The sequence below is a fragment of the Nannospalax galili genome, unplaced genomic scaffold (assembly GCF_000622305.1).
Source record: "Nannospalax galili isolate Female #2095 unplaced genomic scaffold, S.galili_v1.0 scaffold644, whole genome shotgun sequence".
NCBI classification, from domain to species: domain Eukaryota; kingdom Metazoa; phylum Chordata; class Mammalia; order Rodentia; family Spalacidae; genus Nannospalax; species Nannospalax galili.
The window spans coordinates 357751-378275 of NW_008351473.1; the positions used below are offsets into that span (position 1 = coordinate 357751).

The 20525-nt window shown below is 42.9% G+C and overlaps 1 protein-coding gene across 1 annotated transcript in view; it reads right to left on the reverse strand.

Annotated features, from left to right (window-relative positions):
• Baz1b (bromodomain adjacent to zinc finger domain 1B) overlaps nucleotides 1-20525 on the reverse strand; it is a 67673-nt gene that overhangs the window by 16000 nt on the left and 31148 nt on the right. The window contains exons 7-12 of the mRNA XM_008848376.2: nucleotides 11961-13659; nucleotides 8468-8606; nucleotides 7335-7468; nucleotides 3503-3608; nucleotides 1906-2004; nucleotides 1028-1205 (exon numbers count right to left, since the gene is read on the reverse strand). Of these exons, the coding sequence (XP_008846598.1) occupies nucleotides 1028-1205; nucleotides 1906-2004; nucleotides 3503-3608; nucleotides 7335-7468; nucleotides 8468-8606; nucleotides 11961-13659 (2355 nt within the window). The remainder of the gene's footprint in view (nucleotides 1-1027; nucleotides 1206-1905; nucleotides 2005-3502; nucleotides 3609-7334; nucleotides 7469-8467; nucleotides 8607-11960; nucleotides 13660-20525) is intronic.

Genomic DNA, 20525 nt, shown 5'->3' on the forward strand with positions numbered 1-20525 from the left:
ATTTTATGTGTATGACTGCTTGCCTGCATGCATATATGTGCCTTCAGTACCCATAGAGTACTGGATCCCTTGGAACTAGAGTTACAGATGGTTGCTAGCTGCCATGTGGATGCTAGGAAATGAACCTGGGTCCTCTGCAAGAGTAGGCAGTGCTCTTAACCACTGAGCCATCTCTTCAGGCCCATTTCTTTTTTTTTTTTTTTTTTTTTTTTTTTTTTTTTTTTTTTGGTCTCCCTGTAACTATGTAGACCAGGCTGGCCTTGAACTCACAGAGATCCACCTGCCTCTGCCTCCCAAGTGCTGGGACTACAGGTGTGCGCCACCACGCCCGGCAGGATTTATTTTTTATTATATGTAAGAGTTTGTGTCTATATATATATGGGTATGTGCACATGTATGCAGTGCCCCGAGGCCAGAAGAGGGCATCAGATCCCTTGGAGCTAGAGTTAACAGGTGGTTGGAGTTAACAGGTGGTTGGAACCTGCCTGACAAGGGTGTTAAGACACTGAACTCTGCAAGAGCAGCAAGTGATCTTAACCACTGAGTCATCTTTCCAGCTCTCAAAATCATGTTCTTAAGCATTGTATGCTATCTTATAAGTCACAGGATGCATACCAACTAAAAGGGGAAAAAAAAAAGGTTGGGTGTGGAACACACTTTTAATCCCAGGTGGATCTCCATGAGACTGAGGTCTATATAGTGAGTTCCAGGCCAACTGGGGCTACAGGAAGACCCTGTCTCAAATACTAAATAAATAAATAAATAAATAAAGCCAGAAATAAAAATAACCCAATGGCAGCAAGAAGTAGGCCTAGATTTAGCCTGTTTCCTCATAGATACTTCCCAAATAAAAAAGATGACAAAGAAAAACATTGTACACGAAAGACTTTTTGGTTCAACGTGTATTTTTCAAAACAAAACTAAACTCAATTTCTAATGTTATCTTGCAAGTAGGACACTGTCTCCAGAACAATTCCAAACTAAGTTCTGTGAGTGACAGCTTTCAGGGTGTTTCCCACACTCTCACCCGGGCTTCAAACTCTGACGTTTCTTCCATGTAGCCAAGTCCTCCTTTCTGCAGCCTGGTGGCGACTTCAATGAGATCACTCCGGAGAAAGTTTAAGAGCTCCTGGTTGCCATCACAGGATTTTAGACCCAAATTTGGCTTCCGAGCCAGATAAATAGAGTGAGTGATCTCATGGTACCTACAAGAGTTAGGGCAAGGAAAGAGGAGGAGTAAAGAAACTTTGGAGATACTTCCTCACTCTGTGGCAGTCAATAATCTATTCTGTCTCTGTGTTGTCCCATTCTGGAAGTTGATGCTTTACAAAAATAGAATCAGACAACATGTGGTACTTTATACCTGGCTTCTTTTATTTAGCCCATGTTCCCTACACTAACCCAAGTGGGGGCATAAATCAGTGCTTTACTCCTTTCTGTGGGTGAACAATGCTACACTGTTTGGACATACATTTTGGCCATTTACCAATCAGTTTTATGTTTATTTTAATAGCTTATCAAGAAGCAGGCATGGTGGGACACAGCTCTAACCAAGTGCTCCACACAGGCACTGCTCCACACTAGCACTCAGAGGGTGGAGGGAGGAGGCTCATGAGCTGAAGGTCATTCTTAGTTACACAGTGTATTCAAGGCCAGCCTGAGCTACAGGAGACTCTGTCTCATACAAGCAAGTCCAAACCAAAAAAAAAAAAAAAAAAAAAAAAAAAAAAAAGCGAAAAGCTGCCAGGTATGGTAGCTAATCCCAGCACTTGGGAGGCAAAGGCAGGATCACTGAGTTCTAGGCCAACCTGGTCTACACAGGCATTTCAGGTCAGCCAGGGCTCCATACATTGCTCAGACATTGGGGCTCACACTGAGAGAAGATGGATTAAAAGGAAATCTTACTTCTTCTCCAGTCTCTCTTTCAGCTGACTCTCTCTTACTCCCTGAGGGTGAAGGCAGTCTAGCAGCTCATCCAGCTCCTTCTGACTGTCACATAAGAACCTGTAGAAACAGAACAGACCTCCGAACTATGAAGAACATAAATGCAGCAACTTGAGGGTCTTGGGTTGGCAAAAAGTGAAAAATGCAGACTTCCAAACTGTGCATGCTGTCTGGTAGTCACCAGCAAAACAGACAATTTGCTATCCCACAAGCCTAATGCTAGCTTTAATCCTAGGTATGGGAGCCAACGCCTCCTGCTACAAACTAAGTACAGAGGCAATGGAACACTTGCTATACAATTTCAAAAAGTATATTTATACCCCAAAGTAAAAGAAAGTAGCTCACTAAGATACAGGTGATTGCAATCAACTTTTTTCAAGTCAAGAGACTCTCCTAAAACACAAATCCATGCCCAAAATGCAAAACTGTACATAAATGGAGACCCAATGGCCATGCATAAAATTTTTAATGTAAAATTTACTTAATAAAGGCATTATGTATCTTAATTTTAACTTTCATGTGGTTTGTAAAGTATAACCACCAAAATTATAAATTTTAAGAAAAATTCCAAACACCTGGTATTCTCAAACAGATTCAGAAGGATGTCAATGCTACCTAAGTGCCATTACAGAGCAGACTCAGAGGTTCACATGGTAATCTTAGCAGTCAGGATACTGAGGCAGGAAGACTGGCATTGAACAAAGCCAGATTAACATGGGCTGCACAGTGAGTTCCAGGCCAGCCTGAGTTACAGAATGAGACCCTATTTCAAGAGGAAAAAAATAGCACATAATGTGATGGCTAATGCTGGCTGTTAAATGAGGAATTTCCTTTATTAGACTGGCCTGTGGGCATGTCTGTGGGGCATTTTCTTGAATGTTAATTGACACAGGAAGCCCTAGACCACTGTGAGTGGTGCCATCCGTAGGCAGGTGGGCCTGGGCTGTATAAGAAAGGTAGCTGAATGTGTGTTGGGGAGCAAACCAGTAAGCAGCATTCTTCCATGACCTCTGCTTCAGTTCCTGCCTTGAATTCCCTCAATGATGCACTACTGTAAGCTAAAATAAACCCTCTCTTCCCCAAGTTGCTTGCTTTTGGTCATTGTGTTAATTACAGCAACAGAACCCAAACTATCACAAAGTGGGAAGGGATCAATTGTAAACTTTAAGGAAAACAGCTGTTTATCAAAAGATCTGGTATTAAAACAGTGGTTTGTTTTCCTTTTTGAAACAGGGTCTCATGTAGTCCAGGCTAGCCTTGTACTTGATACGTAACCCAGGACTTAACTCCTGATCCTCCTGCTTCAATCCCTCTAAGGGCTGGAATTACAGGCATGTACCACCATACCCAGTTTATCTGGTGCTGGAGATAGAACCCAGGGCTCCATGCATGGTAGGCAAGCACTCTACCAATGGAGCCACATCCCCAGCCCAGTCAGGAGTTTTGATATATAAGAAACCAAAGTGACACAAAATGTCCTTAATGTCACTATATTAAATATTTTCTTCCTTAACATTTGAAAGAAAAGAAAGAGCAAGCAAAAGGCTGTTCCAATTACCACAGGTTCTGTCCTTGCTTGGGCACCGTGGTCTCCACAGCAGCTTCTAGTGAAGACCCATGGTGTGTAATCACACTTGCATTTTTGCCCAAGTTTGCTTTCTTACCTAAGAAAAAATGCAAACATTAAATTGAAAACATTAAAAACCTAACTACTCATTAAACAATAGTACCTCACACTGAGCCCAACAACTAATACACAGATTCTGCCTATTAAACATAGGACATGTTTTATAATCAAATTCATAAATTTTAATTAATAAAATTAAATATCTAAAGTACTTCTGTTCCTAGATTCAGGAGCATTTCTAATACTACATAAGACTATTATATAATACACAATACATTATAGAGGAAAATCTAATTCTAATCCTGTGTAGACTACAATAACAACTGTATAAAAATTGTAATAAATAAATGGAAAAATCCACTACCGGCAAGCAAAATGGCCCAGGAGGTAAAGATGCCCGCTATCATGAGCTCAATCCCTGGGACCAACATACTTACAAGAACTGACTTCAATAAGTTGTCCTCTGATCTCCACGCTCACGTACCCACTCACATTACAAACCACACAAATAAATAAATATAATAATAAGCAGCTCCAGATCCAAGCAACTGAAGCCCTCACCTGACCTTTAAAGGCACAGGCACCCATATAATTCACGTATGTACACGTAGACAAAACACACACATAAAATAAAAAATAAGGGCTGTAGAGATGGCTCAGCAGTTACGAGCACTGACTGCTCTTACAGAGGACCTGGGTTCAATTCCCAGTACTCACACGGCAGCTAAAAACCATCTGTAACTCCAGATTCTAGGGGAATTTGATGCCTTCTTCTGACCTTTCTGGGCACTGCACGACATGGGTGCACTAACACACATATAGGCAATATACTCATATACATAAAATAAAAATATATAAATCTTTAAAATCCACTAGAATGCTCTAGAGGGTCAGCTTTCGAAATACATGGTGTCAAACAATCCCCCTGTGGGAATCATCCAAGTGTGAAGAGCCTGACTCTAGCCAACTGCTCTCTAATGTAACTGCCTCACAAATTTGGGAAGTCCAACCAAACCAAACTTTTCTACAAGGTGATAATAGCTACACTTGGTGTAATTTAACATGGAAAAATCCTTAAATTTAATGTTTGGGCTATATAAAAATGATTTCTTATTATTATATAACTTTCTATGAAGTTTGTGTTAGGGTCTCTCTACAATCAATAACTACTTTAAAAAATACTTTAAAAATTTTTTTATTATTTTTATTTTATGTGTGTGTACTGCCTGCATGTCGGTAAGTGCACCCATGTCATGCAATGCCCTCGGAGGTCACAAGAGGCTGTTGGATCCCCTGGGACTGGAGTTACGGACGGACAGTCATTAGCTGCCATGTGGGTGCTGGATTTCTACCCAGGTCTTCTGCAAGAACCACCAGTGTTCTTAACTGGTGAGCCATCTCTCCAGCCCCTTAAAAAAATACTTCTAAAGAAGTACAATACATGAGATATAATCTTCATTAGGCTATACTAACCCTGTGGCTCTCAACAGGGATCAGAGCTGCCTGTAGAGGACATTAGCAATGTCTGGAGACTCTGAGTCCCAGCTACTGACATCTAGTGGGTAGAGATGAAGATGCTGTTAAATGCCCTATTAAAGAACAGAATTGTTCTCACTACAAAGAAACTACCCAACCCAAGCACCCAATTTAAGAAAGTTTTTCTTTTCTTTTTGTCTGAGACAGGGTCTCCCTGTAGCCCCAGCAGGCCTGGAACTAGCTATGTAGAATAGGCTGGCCTTAGAATTCACAGAGATCTGCCTGCCTCTGCCTCCCGAGTGCTGGGATTAAAGGAGTGTGCCACCACATGCTTTCTTTCATTCTTGAATATGTTCAATACACACACACACACAAATTCAAGAAAGAAAAAACCTATCTATCCAGAAAAGTGCACTTGCATTTATTTTATCAACTGAACATACCTCCTAACCAGTATCTAGATCAAGAATATTATCAATGCCTCTTCATGACCCTGTCTCTGTCTTCCCAGTGTTGGTGAGGCCCTAAGTCACTTTCTGCTTTTTTTTTTTTTCCCTTTGGGTCTTTTTGAGACAGGGTCTCCCTGTAGCCCAGCTGACCTGAACTTGCAATGTAGACCAGGCTGGCCTCGAACTCACAGAGATCTGCCTGCCTCTGCCTCCCAAGTGCTGGGATTAAAGGCATGTGCTACCACATCCGGTGTCACTTTCTGTTTTTAAAGACAGGGTTTCACTATACAGGTCCTCAGCTGGCCTGGAACTTGCTATGTAGATCTGGCTGGCCTTGAATCCCCCAGTGCTGCAACTAACGGTGTGCGCCACCAAGCCTGGTCCTAAGTCACTCTTTTAAAACTTATTTTAAAAAGAGAATAAAAATCAAGGAAGGTGTTGCATGCCTGCAATCCCAGCAATTTGGGAGGCAGATGCGGGAGAATCAGGAGTTCAGAGTTATCCTCAGCTACATCAAGAGTTCAAGGCCAGTTCAGGCTATGTGAGAACCCACCTCAAAAAGGAAGAGGGTACAAGGTGGTGTCTCCCTGTCTTGTCCAGTTCAACTACTAGGCTCAAGCAATCCTCCTGTCTCTACCTCCCAAGAAACTGTGATTACAGACTCCTGATACTGTGCCCAAGTCTCAGTCATACTCCTCCCTTACTAATATAGCCCGGGCTGGACTCAAATTGACAATCCTACAGCTCCTAAATATTTCACTACTTTTAACTAGCTACTGCCTACCTTTTCTTTCCTAGTATTGTGGTTAAGTGACACTCAGGACCTCACCTGTCTTGCTTGCTGTCAAATCTCCAGCATATTAAAATCTGCTTTGTATAACATATTTTATAAATATCGAACAATTAATTTAAAAAGCAGCTGGGCGTGGTGATGCATGCCTTTAATCCCAGCACTCTGGAGGCAGAGGCAGGCGGATCTCTGTGAGTTCAAGGCCAGCCTGATCTACATAGTGAGTTCCAGGACAGCTGGGGCTACAGGGAGACCTTGTCTCAAAAAGACAAAAAAGAGCATACAACTCGGCTTCCTCAGTCTCCTACCTCAATTCTAGAGCCTTTGAGGCACCTACAGTTATTTCCAAAAGGAAAATTTGCAAACCACTTCCACAAAACCTACTGCCCAAGCACATACTTGCTCTCTCATTTCACTATGCTGTGAGCAAGGCTGCTAATTAGATGCTGGGTTCTTTCCTGCTCTCTGTGCATCCACATTTACCAAGCTTACTCAGCAGCCAGGGTGGCAATAAAGAAAATTTGCAAAGGGAATAGGTGACAGACAGAAAAGGGCAGTCATTCAGGTCTATCCTACATGAGTTAGTTTTGTAGTCCTCTACTTAAATTATTTCAAAGGCAAGAGTAGAGGAGTGAGCATACCTGTAACCCCAGCACTCAAGAGATTGAGGCCAGAGAATCAAGAGTTCTAGGCCAGCCTGAGCTATAGCAAGACTACATTTCAAACAGATAAAAATATTTCAACTTCAAATTTTTCAGCTTTACAATGGAGGAAGTCAATACACATTCAACAGAACTTCAAATGTGGATCTTTTCCCCAGCCAGCAATGTGCAGGACTATTTTCTCTGGCTATGGTGTGCAGTGGCAGAGCCATAGTCCTTGGGCAACCACCCACAAGGGCAAACTGGGTACTTCACAGTGCTGTGCTGCTCAGCAGGTCAGGCTTACTTGATACATTCTGGACATAAATACCTCCACCTGTGACAGGCTGACAGGACACACTCCCTACACCAAACAAGTCATCAGGGCCTGCAGTAGATATACTTACTTCGGGGACAGTAATCCTCATCAGGGGAGTTAGTGTGGTCTTTGCGGTGATGCTTGAACCGGTAGTCGATGCTGTTGTGCACCCAGCCTTTCTCAATGAACAATCCTGGGACTTCATTTGAGAAGAGCCAGTATCTACAAATCACAACTGTGAATTAATGATGGGAGACAGGGAGGCTGCCTACAGAGCATATGCAATGATCACAGCTGAAAGCTACTTCCTCAGAGATCTACATAGAAAAAAATTATAAAGGAAGGCAGAAGGCAACCAAAATGTCTTGGAATCTGGGATTCATTTAATGTCTGTGACTTTTGTAACTTTGATTTCTCTATCTTCAGGTTCCGCACCATGCATGCATTTTAAAATGCATAAAATATTAGGGCTGGACAGATGGCTCAGCAGCTGAGAGCGCTGGCTGTTTTTGCAGAGGACCCAGGTTTCGATTCCTAGCACCCATATGGTGGCTATGAACTGTCCTTAGCTCCAGTTCCAGGGGAATCCAAAGCCCTCTTCTGATCTCCGTGGCATTGCACGACACGGTTGCACTCACATACATGCAGGCAATGCACTCATACACTTAAAAATAAAAAGTTTTAAAAAATTATAAAATGCATATAATATTAAAAGAACTATTAGGATTACATTTCATGTGGTAGCATAATTTGTTTCCCATCTGTGGTATCTTCAAGAACCAGGCCTTTTTTCTTTTTAAAGCAGCACTAGAAATAGAACCCAGGACTTCTGTATGCTAGTCAAGAACTCTACCACAAGCTACATCCTAGCCTAGAGCTGGTCCTATGTATCTTTGTAACCTTTGCACTATTAACAGTCAATAAAGAAACAAGGAGCAGCTGGGCGTGGTGGCTCCCGCCTTTAATCCCAGCACTCAGAGGCAGAGGCAGGCATCTCTGTGAGTTCAAGGCCAGCCTGTTCTACACAGTGAGTTCGAGGACAGTTGGGGCTACAGGGAGACCCTGTCTCAAAAAGACCCCCCTCCCCAAAAAAGAAACAATGAGCAATAATGCCTACAAACAGAATTGAAAAACTGAACAGCAAAGTTGCTTTCTAGTCTAGCTTTATAACTAGTAACAACTGCAATAACCCCACAAAACAAAAGAAATTGAGCAACTTACCTATTATGGTTTCGATCTGTACCAAGAGGTGTCCTGCGCAAAACAAGTTTTGCCTTGGCAATTCCTTCCTGGAAAGCCTTCTCGGCAGCTGCCTTGTGCTTCCGTATTCGTTCCTCTTCAGCTTCCCGTTCCAGTCTCTCTGGTAAAGATTTAAAAAAGAAAAGGTGTCTGGCATGAAGTGCCATATTTACTGTTGTTCTCTGTGTAAGGCAGAACTCATTTTATCTCTGGTCTTCCTACAGTCTTTCAATGTTTCACCCATCACTGCCACAGGATCCCCAAATAGACCACAAGGAATAAAGAACCTATCAGGCAAAAAGAAGATGACAGTAATCCACCTTAATAGATCTGATGACAAGAGAAAAGAACCAAGAAAGTGAGGGTAGGAACATGCTTGTGAGCAGCAGTAAATAGTTCAGGGCTGGGAATGTGACTCAGTGGTAGAACATTTGCCTAGCATCTCACAGCCCTGGTCAAACCACAACATGACAGTCAAACTTTAACACTGCAATCACAAAAAGTATTGGATCGACTAATAGTTGGCTAGTCAGAAAGTGATCTCTTTGAATGACAGGAAAAAAATTACAGGGTGGGAGAAGTTAAGACAGAATGTCATGTAGCCCAGGGATGGCCTCCAACTCATTATGTGGAGTTTTGCTCAACATCAGTCCAGCAATTTAGTCTTTTAGTTTTTTCCTATCAAATTCTACCACCATACTATACAGAACTGCCAACTACAATGCCAGGTTTAAGCTGGTCTTCTCTGATGATCATATCTACAATACAGCAAGGAAATAGACAACATATCTGTTGTTTTCTGTTTTGAAAATAAAGGCAAACTTCATTTATTTAAAAAAATTAAGACAGGGGCTAGAGAGTTGGTTCAGCAGCATTGGCTGCTCTTGCAGAGGACTGGATTCGATTCCTAGCACCCACATGGTAACTAACAACTGTCCATAACTCTAGTTTCAGGGGAATCTGACACCCTCTTCTGACCTCCATGGGCACTGCATCACACGGGTGTACTTACAATACATGCAGGTAATATACTCATACACACTTGAAAAAAAAGTTTGAGCTGGGCAGGGTGATGCACACCTTTAGTCCCAGCACTTAGGAGGCAGAGGCAGGTGGATCTCTTTGAGTTCAAGGCCAGCCTGGTCTCCATAGCGAATCCAGGCCAGCTGTGACTACAGGGAGACCCTGCCTCAAAAAGACCAAGAAAAAAAAAAAAAAAAAAAGTTTGAAAAATTAACATGGAGCCAGGTGTGATAGCGCACCACCTTTAATCACGGGCTCCAAGAGGTAGAGGCAGAGACAGGCAGATCTCTGTGAGTTCTAGTCCAGCCAAGCTACAAAATGAGATACTGTCTCAAAAAACAAGAGCCGGAAGTGGCACATGCCTTTAATTTCAGCACTCCAGAGGTGAGCCTGGTCTACAAAGTCAGTTTCAGGCCAGTGAGGACTATAGGGAAATCCTATCTCCAAAAACAAAAAACCAAAACAAAACAAACATGGGCAGAAGCTGGGGGTGGAGCTTAGTACTAGAGTGGTTGCCTAGCATGCTCAAGACCCTCAATTTGATCCCTGAAACCACAAAAATAAAATCAAGTATGAAATCTGTGGCCTTTAATAAAGTTTTCTGGACTGATAAAACTGCACAATTACAAAAGTGTAAGATAGCAGTACAAAGGTAAATGTTAAAGACAGATGGAAAGCTGGAGAGGACACAAGAGAAATGAGAACCCTCCCCTGCAGGTGGGAGTGGAAAATTGTGCAGCCACTTTGGAAACAGTTTGGGAGCTTCTCAAATGGTTAAGCATGGCCACATGATTCAGTAATTTCATTCCTAGGTATGTACCCAAAGATAGTCTAGACCAAAACTTTACCTAGATGCTCACAGTAGCATTAGTAATAATGCCCAAAAGGTGGAGACAAGTTGAATGCCCACTGATTGATGAACAATGAACAAATGACAGCCAAACAGAATATTACTTGGGCACTTGAGATTAAAGGCATGCACCACCATGCCTAGCTTGTTTGTTTTTTGAGACAGGGTCTCACTATGTAGTCCTGGCTGGCCTGGAACTGCAACGTAAAGCAAGCTGTCTGTCAATGACCCGCTTGCCCTTGCCCAGGTCCCAGGAGTAAAGGTGTGTGCCACCATGCCTGGCATATAGTTTGATTTTTTAAAGATCTATTTATTTTTAATTATGTGCACATCTCTCTGTGTGGAGTTATGTACATACAAATGCAGTTACCTATGAAGGCCAGAAGAGGACACTGGATCCTATGGAGTTGAAGTACAAGAGGTTTCGAGCCACCTGACATTGGTGCTGGGAATGAAACTTGGGTCTTTTCCCAGAACAGTGTACTCTCTTAACTGCTAAGCCATCTCTTCAGACCCATGATTCTATTTTAAAGAATTTTTAAACATTTATTTATTTTGTGTGTGTGTTTGTGTGTACATATGTGTGTGCACATGTGGAGGTCAGAAGAAAACTTGTAGGAGTCAGACCTCATTCTGCCACATGGATCTCAGGGATCAAACTCGGGTTGTCAGGTTTGGTGGCAATCACCTTTACCTACTAAGTCATTTCTGATTCTATTTAAATGAAACATTAGGCATACACAAATTGAGAGAGGGAGATTACTAGTTGTCAGGGGCTGAGAACAAGGAGTGACTTTCAGAATTTCTTCTGAGGTGATGGGAATGGTTTGGTACTAATGAGACTTTGTTGTTGTTGTTGGCTACAGCAAATGAGCCTCAGAAATATGCTATGAAGCCAGGCTTCCTCGTGCACATGTGTAAATCCAAAGGCAGGGGGACTGCCTTGAGTTCAAAGGCAACTTAAGCTACAGAAACTGTCTCAAAAAACAAACAAACCAATAATAACAAAAAGAGACATGCTTTGTAAATGTAGCCAGCCACAAAACACAATATAGTTAATGCATTATACACTACCATCTCCCCTCCTCCAATTTTATATACGTAATCACGTGCATGTGTGTGGACGAAACACTGCCCCCCAATCCCAGGGGGCTGGGCATGATGGCTCACCCCTGTAATCCTAACATTCTGGAGGCTAAGGCAGAAACATCTTGAGTTTAAGGCCAGCCTGAGCTATGTAGAGAGTACCAGGCAAGCCTGTGCTACTAAAACCTTGTCTCAAAACAGCTACAAAAAACCCCAGAAACAGCCAGGCATGGTGGTGCATGCCTTTAATCCCAGCACTTGGGAAGTAGAGGCAGGCAGGATCTCTGTGAGTTCAAGGTCAGCCTGTCTACACAGTGAGTTCTAGGCCAGCTAGGGCAACAGGGAGACCCTGTCTCAAAAAGATAAAAAACAAAAAAAAAAACCAAACCAAAAACATCTTGGTGAATGCCAGGTCACATATAGAACAAGCTAATAGTTGATGGACATCCTACATTATTCTAGTCCTTTCTTCTGTCCTCTAAAGGGAGTCCCCTCTCTTGTTGGCATGAACTTTACCTTTCATTTCTCTCTCCTGGATTTCCCGCTCCCTCTTAGCTTGCATGGTGAGCAGCCTCCTGCTCTTGACAGCACTAATCATGTCATCCGTTTCAGTGTCAGCTTGGCGCTCCATCTTCACAATTTCTTTTTTCCTGTCCATTTTGCCTAGCCCATTCTCCTCTTTTCCGTTTTCTTTGTTCCTGGCTTCCATCTCTTTCCGCCTCTGTTTCTCTGCTCTCTTCTTATCATTCTCCTCCTTTAGTACAGCAAGCCGCTCCTTCCACAACTCTGCAGACATCTGCTGCCTCTTCTCCATGTGGTCTTGCACAGAGTATGTCATGAGGATCCGGTGGCAGAGAGCCGTCAAGATCCGCAGCTTCTCCTCTGAGGTAAGCTCAAAAAATTCAGAGGTCTCCAGCTTCTCTAAGAACTCATCCTGCACCTCGTTGTCTTCAAATGGTGCAGAATCTTTATTGTCATCTGTTTCTGAGCCCTCACTGTCCTCCTGGAGGTCAGACCTGCGCAAGCAGAGCCGGACCAGTTCTGAAACCGAATGCAAAGTGAGTGGGATTTCTGAAAGCTTCATGCCCAGCTCTCCATAGTCTTCTGCGATTTCATCCTGGAGCAAGGTCTGCAGCAAGATGACCAGCACTCTGTTTAGGTACAAGAAGCCACCCTTGTCTGCACTCAGAGCTTCCATGAGGGACACGGCAGTGATGGGGTACTGAGCATCGGGCAGGAGCAGCCCAGAGTAACAGCTCAGGAACTCCACTACTAGGGCCACGTCCCCAAAAAGAGCGTTGGGCAGCCCTTCAGGGGTATCCACCAGCCTGAAGGCCGGGAGGGTTCTGCCTCCTAACTCCTGGTCCTCATAGCGTTTCTGCTTTTCCAGCTTCTCTAGCATTTCTTTCTCCCTCCGTTCTTTGGCTTTTTCCCGCAGCCGCTCCTTCAGCTCCTGCCGTTTCTTTTTCAAATATTCTTTTCGCTGCTCTTCAGACATAGAGGCCCATCTCTTTTTGTGCTCCAGAAGCTCGTAGCGTTTCTGGACAAGAGTCCGAAGCTCTTCTGGGAGCCGTGCTCGGTCTTCACTGGAGAGGAGTCGTGCTGTTTTGGAAATGACACATGACAGGGCACTCTTCTTGTCCTCCTTGTCTTTGTTTTCTTTGTAGTAGGCTATCAGGTGCAGGGCGGCAGGAGGCAGATGTTTATGAGGCTTACTGGAGGACCTTGGCACACCCCCAGAACTCCGTGGGGCTCGAGTCATCTTCTGAGTGCCTTTGGCCATATCCAATAAAGTCATCTGCTTCATTTTGGTCTTAGGAGTCTTCAAACACTTCTTGGGTGACTTGGAATTCCCTGTGGACTTCTGTCCATTCAGGATGCCTTTGCTTCTGCCCTTGGCTTTCAGGGGTTTGTCACTGGGCTTCCCTGGTCTTTTGGTGGCTGGGCCTTTCTTAGGAATGTGGAAGTTGTGCAGCTTGTTGGGGGACATCATCTTCATTACTTCTTCCAGATGCTCTTCTGGGGACTTGGAATTCTTAGAATTTTTCACCTTGAGTGGTGGGCCATTTAATGACTTCTCCAAGTGCACATGGCACCATAACTTAGGGTTCAGTGGAGAGCTCAGGGAAGAACTGTCCCTCTTGGATTTCTTGGAGGGCTTCCTGTCTGGAGAGCCAGTATTCTTCCTCTTGGTAGAGGGGTTGAGAGTCATGTACTAAAATTCAAGAACAGGAGCAAAATTACTTCTAAAAGCTAAGTGTCAGAGGCAGGATTTAAGCACCTCTGAGGTGCTCTTCTCCAGTTGGGCAGGTAAAGCTATATACTACTCATTTCTCTTCATAGACACTATGAAAAAACAAAGAATGCCTGCTAGCCAATGCTTTTGCTATACCAATATAAAATCCACTTGATAGCCAGGCTTAAAAGTATACACTCTGCTAATGTAGTGAAGACATAGCTGCAATCCCCAAACTTGGGAGGTGGAGACAGGAGGATTAGAAGTTCAAGGCCAGCCTTGGCTACGTAACAAGGTTGAAGACCTTCATGAGACCCTCATGAGACCGTGTCTTGATGCTTCCCACCCCCCGCCCCTAAAAAATCCGAGTTCTAGAGTTCAGTGAAATGGCATGTCTCTAACAAATGTGAGGACCTGGGTTCAACCCCCATCACCTTAACTACACAAGCCCATCACACTCTGACATTAGACACTTTTGCTATACAGCCAGCTCTCTGTTCACACATGTATTAGTGGTTCTCAAATATTTTAATAAAATCCATAAATCTTTTTGCCAGCAACAACATACAAAAACTATGTATACAATTCCACAGTTCAGCCATGGACCCCAGTTTAGGAGTAACTAAATTGAAACTCAATAGCATCTCATAACTTTAGAAAAGTACTACTCTTAACCAGCATGGTGACGCATGTCTTTAATCCCAGTACTTGGGAGACAGAGGCAGGCAGATCTCTGTAAGATGGAGGCCAGCCTGGTCTACATAGCAAGTGCCGGGCCAGCTGGGGCTTCAGGAAGACCCTGTCTCGAAAAGACCAAAAAAAGAGAATACTGGTCTCAAGCTGGAGGTATAGTTCAGCAGTACAGCACTTGCCTAGAACCCTTAATTAAGGGGTTAAGGGGTCATGGTTTAGTGTAGAGCCCCTGCCTAGAATGTAAAAGGCCTAAGTTCCATTCCTGGAGGTGGGAGTGGGCCCTGCTGTTGAAATAGAATTGGATTTTCATCCTTTAATCTTTTGTTTCAGCTTAAGATATGTGTATGCATATCCATCCATCCATCCACCCATCCATCCATCCATCCATCCATCCATCCTATAGATAAAAGAGAAGGGAGGGGAGTACTCACTATATAGCCCCAACTAGCCTGGAACTTGCTACGTAGACCAGGCTGGACTTGAATTCACAGATATCTGCCTGCTTCTACCTGGGATCAAAGGCACACGCACCACACTAGGCTCTGTTTGAGTATTTTATAGTATAAAATATATAAAATCTAAAATATATAAAAAAAAAATATGTTACTATGAAAACATCAGTAGGCAAGCTAGAGTAACACCATTCTTTGGATAAGGAACTCTCCTGATCTTGGCTTCCTAGTTCTCAAATTCATCTTTGTCCTCTCCCATGACACAAGAACTCATTTCCATAAATATATGGACTGTAAGCTCTGTACATTCTCATTCTTTACATATAATTCTTAATTTTTTTTTATTGATTTCTTTATTGTATGTGGAGGGGGTAAACATGTATGTATCACGTTTTTCATGTGGAGGTCAAAGGAAAACTCGTAGGAGTAAGTTCTCACCTACTACCATGTGGGTCCTAGGGATTGAACTTGGGTAGTTAGGCTTGGCAGAAAGGACCTTACCTGAAAAGCCATTTTGCTAGTCCTAATTTCTTAAAAATTTTGAACATTCTTTGTCTCTCAAATTCATTCTCTCTAGCACCTTGACTCTACAATCCTTCAACTTCACAAAACCTTAAATCCATTAATTTTATCATGTTTTCAATATCTTCATTATTTTTGTCCATTTTTAAAAAGAGATGAGGTCTCAGAGTCAGACATGGTAGCTCGTGTCTGTAATCCCAGCACTCAGGATTCAGAGTCAGAAGGATTTCCAAGGATAGCAGGCCCCAATCTTAGCTGAAGAATTATTGACAGCTGATTGCTGCTGAGTGAGGAAGAGCTGATCTTAAAGGGAGGGACTCCAGACAAGCTCACTAGACCACAGTGGATGAACTTGCACTGAGGGACATCTGGGTACACTAACGTGACATGATAGGCCTTAACACACATGACAAAATATATGAACTCCAAGGGGGGCAAGGGGTGGGGATGAGGCAGCTATGGGAGGGGGCCAACGGGGAAGGGAGTATAAAGATGATTAAGATACTCTGTATGTATTGGGCCAGGCGTGGCGGCGCATGCCTTTATTCCCAGCACTTGGGAGGCAGTCACAGGCAGATCTCTGTGAGTTGGAGGACAGCCTGGTCTACATAGTGAGTTCCAGGACAGCTGGGGCTACAGGGAGACCCTGTCTCCAAAAGACCAAAAACAAAAAAAAATTCTGTATGAAATACACAAAAATTCAATTAAAAAAAAAAAAAAAGAATTTCCAAAAGTCTGAGATCAGCTAGAGCTACATAGTGAGACCTTGTCTGAAACAAAACAAAACAAACAAAAAGACAATTGTGGTCTGGCCATACTGTCAGAAACTCCCAGATTCAAGTCATGCTCCCAAACCTCCAGGGATGCACTGCCATCACTGGCTTCCTTCCCCCAAATTAAATTCTAGGCAAGCATTATAATCAGCCTCACAGACCTACAATTCCCTCCTCTTATTCTACTGTATTTACTTGGAAAACCCCTGTTTGCTCTACCCCTAAGCTGTACATGTTCATCTTAAACATGGTTAAAAAAGAAAGCACCCCCCCCAAAAAAAAGCACCACAATGAGTGGTTTCCCCTGAATCTACTGCAGGCATTCCAAGGGGCCCTACCCATGGCCCTACTCTCACAGTGTGCTCCTTTAGTCCACCCCACTTCATACTCTCCTACACTCACATCTTCTGGCTCCTTAAGCCTCTACAACTTCGTCTCCATCACACAGAATTAATAAAAAGGTAGCCAGCCAGGCAAGGCGGTTCACAGCTCTAATCTAAGCATTCTAGAGCCTGAGGCAGGAAGACTTCAAATTCAAGTTCAAGCCATTCTCGAACACAGACTTAGTTATTAAGAGGTTAGACTCAGGTCCATTTGTTACAATACCACTTTTTCTATTCAAATGTGCATTTCATTTTTTAAAACTGTGATTTAATATTTAAAACATGCAATTACCGCCCCCCTTTTTTGGTCTTTTTGAGACAGGGTCTCCCTGTAGCCCCAGCTGGCCTGGAACTCACTCTGTAGACCAGGCTGGCCTTGAACTCACAGAGATCCACCTGCCTCTGCCTCCCAAGTGCTGGTATTAAAGGCACGTGCCACCACGCCTGACGCAATTATCCCTTTAATCCTAACACTCAGGAGGGAGCAGAAGTAGGTGGATCATTTTTGGGGGGGGGGGGTTCTTTTTGAGACAAGGTCTCTTTGCAGCCCCAGCTGGGGGCCTAGAACTTGCTAAGTAAATGAAGTTGGTCTTGAACTCACAGAGATCCACCTGCCTCTGCTTCCCAAGTGCTGGGATTAAAGGCATGGGCCCCATACCCGGCTGGATCTCTATGAGTTTGAGGCCAGTTTTATATACATAAAGTTCTAAGCCAGCAAGGGCTATACAATGAGACCCTATTTCAAAAACAAACAAACAAACAAACAGCAATTAGCCCTATGTGGTATGGAGTGCATAAATCAGCGCTTGGGAGACAAAGGCAGGAGAGTTAAGGAGTTCAAGGCCAGCACCAGCCACATAGGGAGTTCAAGGTCAGTCTGGGCTCCAAGAGACCATTGTCTCAAAGAAAAAAATTACGAAAATAATAATAAAGTTGACAGCGAAAACACAAACGAAATAACCAAGCAGCAGTTCATTTTAGAAAAACAAACAGGAGAAAGACTATATAATCCCTAGTTCTATTATGAAAAGCAGCTATGCTCAGAGACTTCCCGTGGAGAAAAGCGGCATGTCAACAAGTCAACCCGAGAAGCAGTGGGAATAGCTAATGTACCTCCAATGAGACCGCACACAGGCAAGGAACAGCAACAGACTACAGAACATGAACCTGAGAGCCTCTAAAAAGGATATAGGGAAGAACTATGGTGAAGGAAATCCAAGAAACCAGAGAGAAAAACACAATGCTCTTGTTAGGAGAACCAGGCTTAGGTTTAGGAAAAGTCTAATATGATGTGCAACAACATTAACATTGAGCCAGGCATGGTGGAGCATGCCTGTAATCCCAGCCCTCGGGAGGTGGAGACAGGAAGATCAGGAGTTCAAAGAGGAAAGCCTAAGCTACATGAAATTCTGTTTAAAAAAAAAAAAAAAAAAAAGATTTAAACATTAAAGACAGAATCATCAGAGAAACCAAACAAAATACAGAAAACAATCTGAGTTGAGAGGGTAGGCTGCATTTAAAACTCCTATTAGGACAAAGCTTCCCAACTTTTCAGAATTATAGTCACAAGCAGAATGTGGTGGCACTTGTCTAAAATTCTGCCCTCAGGAGGCTGAGGCAGGACAGGTTACATAGTGAGACTGTCTCAAAAAATAAATTATAGTCAACTGGATATTACTCCCCTGGCTGGCTGCTTTTGTGCCTGATTAAAACTGGATGTTTTGAGCCGGCATGGTGACACACACCTTTAATGCAGCACTTGGGGAGGCAGAGGGCTGGTGGATCTCTGTGAGTTCCAGGCCAGCTGGGGCTACCGGGAGACCTTGTCTCACAAAGACAAAAAAAAAAAAAAACCTGGATGTTTTGTTCTATAACGTCTCAAGACAGGCTGACAGCCAGGAGTGGTAATTCTAGCACTCAGGACGCAGAGGTAGCTGGATCTTTCTGAGTTTGAAGCCAACATCGTTCCAGGCCAGCCAAGACTATATGATGAAACCCTGTCTCAAAAAAAAAAAAAAAAGCAAAAAAGAAAAGAGAGGCTGACAGAAAAGTTTTAGAGCATTACAGAACATAAACTCTAGCCATGACTCCTGCGATGCCTTCTATAGTAAAGAATTTCCTGGTTCTAGTCTCCTAGAACTAAATTTCAAAATGCTACTGATGAATAAGCAAAGAGATAACTTATGTAAGGTTCCATTCTAGGGGCTGGAAAGATGGCTCAGTGGTTAAAAGTGTGTGCTGCTCCCAGCACCCACATCAGGGGGCTCACAATTGCTTATAACTCCAGCTCCAGAAGATCTAACATCCTCTTGTTGGTACTGCATTCATGAGTAAAAACCCACACACAGACAACACACATATAAATGTAACTAAAAATACAGAATAAAAGTCTTTAAAAAAAAAAGATGCCAGCTGGACGTGGTGGCACATGCCTTTAATCCCATCACTCGGGAGGCAGAGGCAGGCGGATCTCTATGAATTCAAAGCCAGCCTGGTCTACATAGTGAGTTCCAGGCCAGCTGGGGCTACAGGGAGACCCTGTCTCAAAAAGACCAAAAAAAAAAAAAGATGCCATTATGTTCACAAACAGTAACTACAATGAACATTTCAAAGAGCAGAGTATTTCTGGAATTATCCTGTAAACCAGAGACAGAGCCACTTGCTACCCCAGCAGCAACTGAAAACAAATGTTTTGTCTCCCAAGTCAGCTCCCCTCCTCAACCAGCCTGGAACATCTTCACCACATAGACATGCTGACTGACATTCCTAATACCCACACCACATGCCTAAAGTTTAAACTTACCATGAAAGAGAAACTAATATAAGACACAAAGTTCCATTTTTAACATTATAGATATCTTTAATACCTATCTTTAACAGGTATCTTGAGATATCTCAGCTTAATGATTTTCTTTTTTTTTTTTTTCTTTTTTAAATCTTCAAATTTAGAGTAAGGTGCTTTAGCTTCTTCCACTTAGAAGGGCAGTGTTAAGAAGAATATATGAAAGGGATAGTTAGTTGAGAGAGGGACCAGTCACCGTTTTGATTTGCAAGGTGCGTTTTGTTACAAGTCACACCATATTTTTTTAAAAATTATTTTTTCTAAAAAAAAAAAATGAAAGAAATGGACTCACCCAACCCCCTCCCAACAGGCCGGCTCCCGGCATGAGCAGTCCTTCAGGAACTGGATCATCTCAGCATGGAGCATGCTGGGTAGTCAGAGCCAAATGGGAGCCGGCATGGCTGGACTCAGGGGGATCTGAAAAAGTATAAAACTACTTATGTGCCAAGGGTTTCCCCTATCTTCCACTCAGCACAATTCATCTGCAAGACTAGAGCACAGGGAAGAATAGAAGAATGGAAAACCAGAACAGCAGTATTAGAACATTTTGTTGGAGGCCCTTTCTCATTACCAAATATTTACAACAGCAACATGAGAGGCTGAAAGGAAAACACAGTGTGTATATTCTGCTTTGTTCCCGTCATATGGAACATAGTACCACCAGAACCATCTGTCAAAGGATATCTTTTCTGGTTAATTTCCTGCAGCAATTCCAGATATGGAACTTAATAATAAACATAAACGAAGCAGTCAGACTCTAAATTAGAAACTGCCAATAAATATCTGATTCTCTTTTCTTTTTTCGGTCTTTTTGAGACAGGGTCTCCCTGTAACCCCAGCTGACCTGGAACTCACTATGTAGACCAGGCTGACCTTGAACTCACAGAGATCTACCCAGCCTCCCAAGTGCTGGGACTACAGGTGTGCGCCACCACGTCCAGTGTGATTCTCTTTTTAAAAAGATTCAATTCTATTTGTTTTATGTGTATATATATGTGCTTGAGAATGTGTACCATGTACATTTAGGTGCCTAAGTGGTTGTGAATTGCCTGATGAGGGGGTTGGGAACAAGAGAAGAGTCAGTGCTCTTAACTGCTGAGCCATCTCTCTAGCTCTAAGTATCTGATTCTTTTTTTTAAAAAATATTTTATTTATTATTTTTATTTTATGTGTATGCATG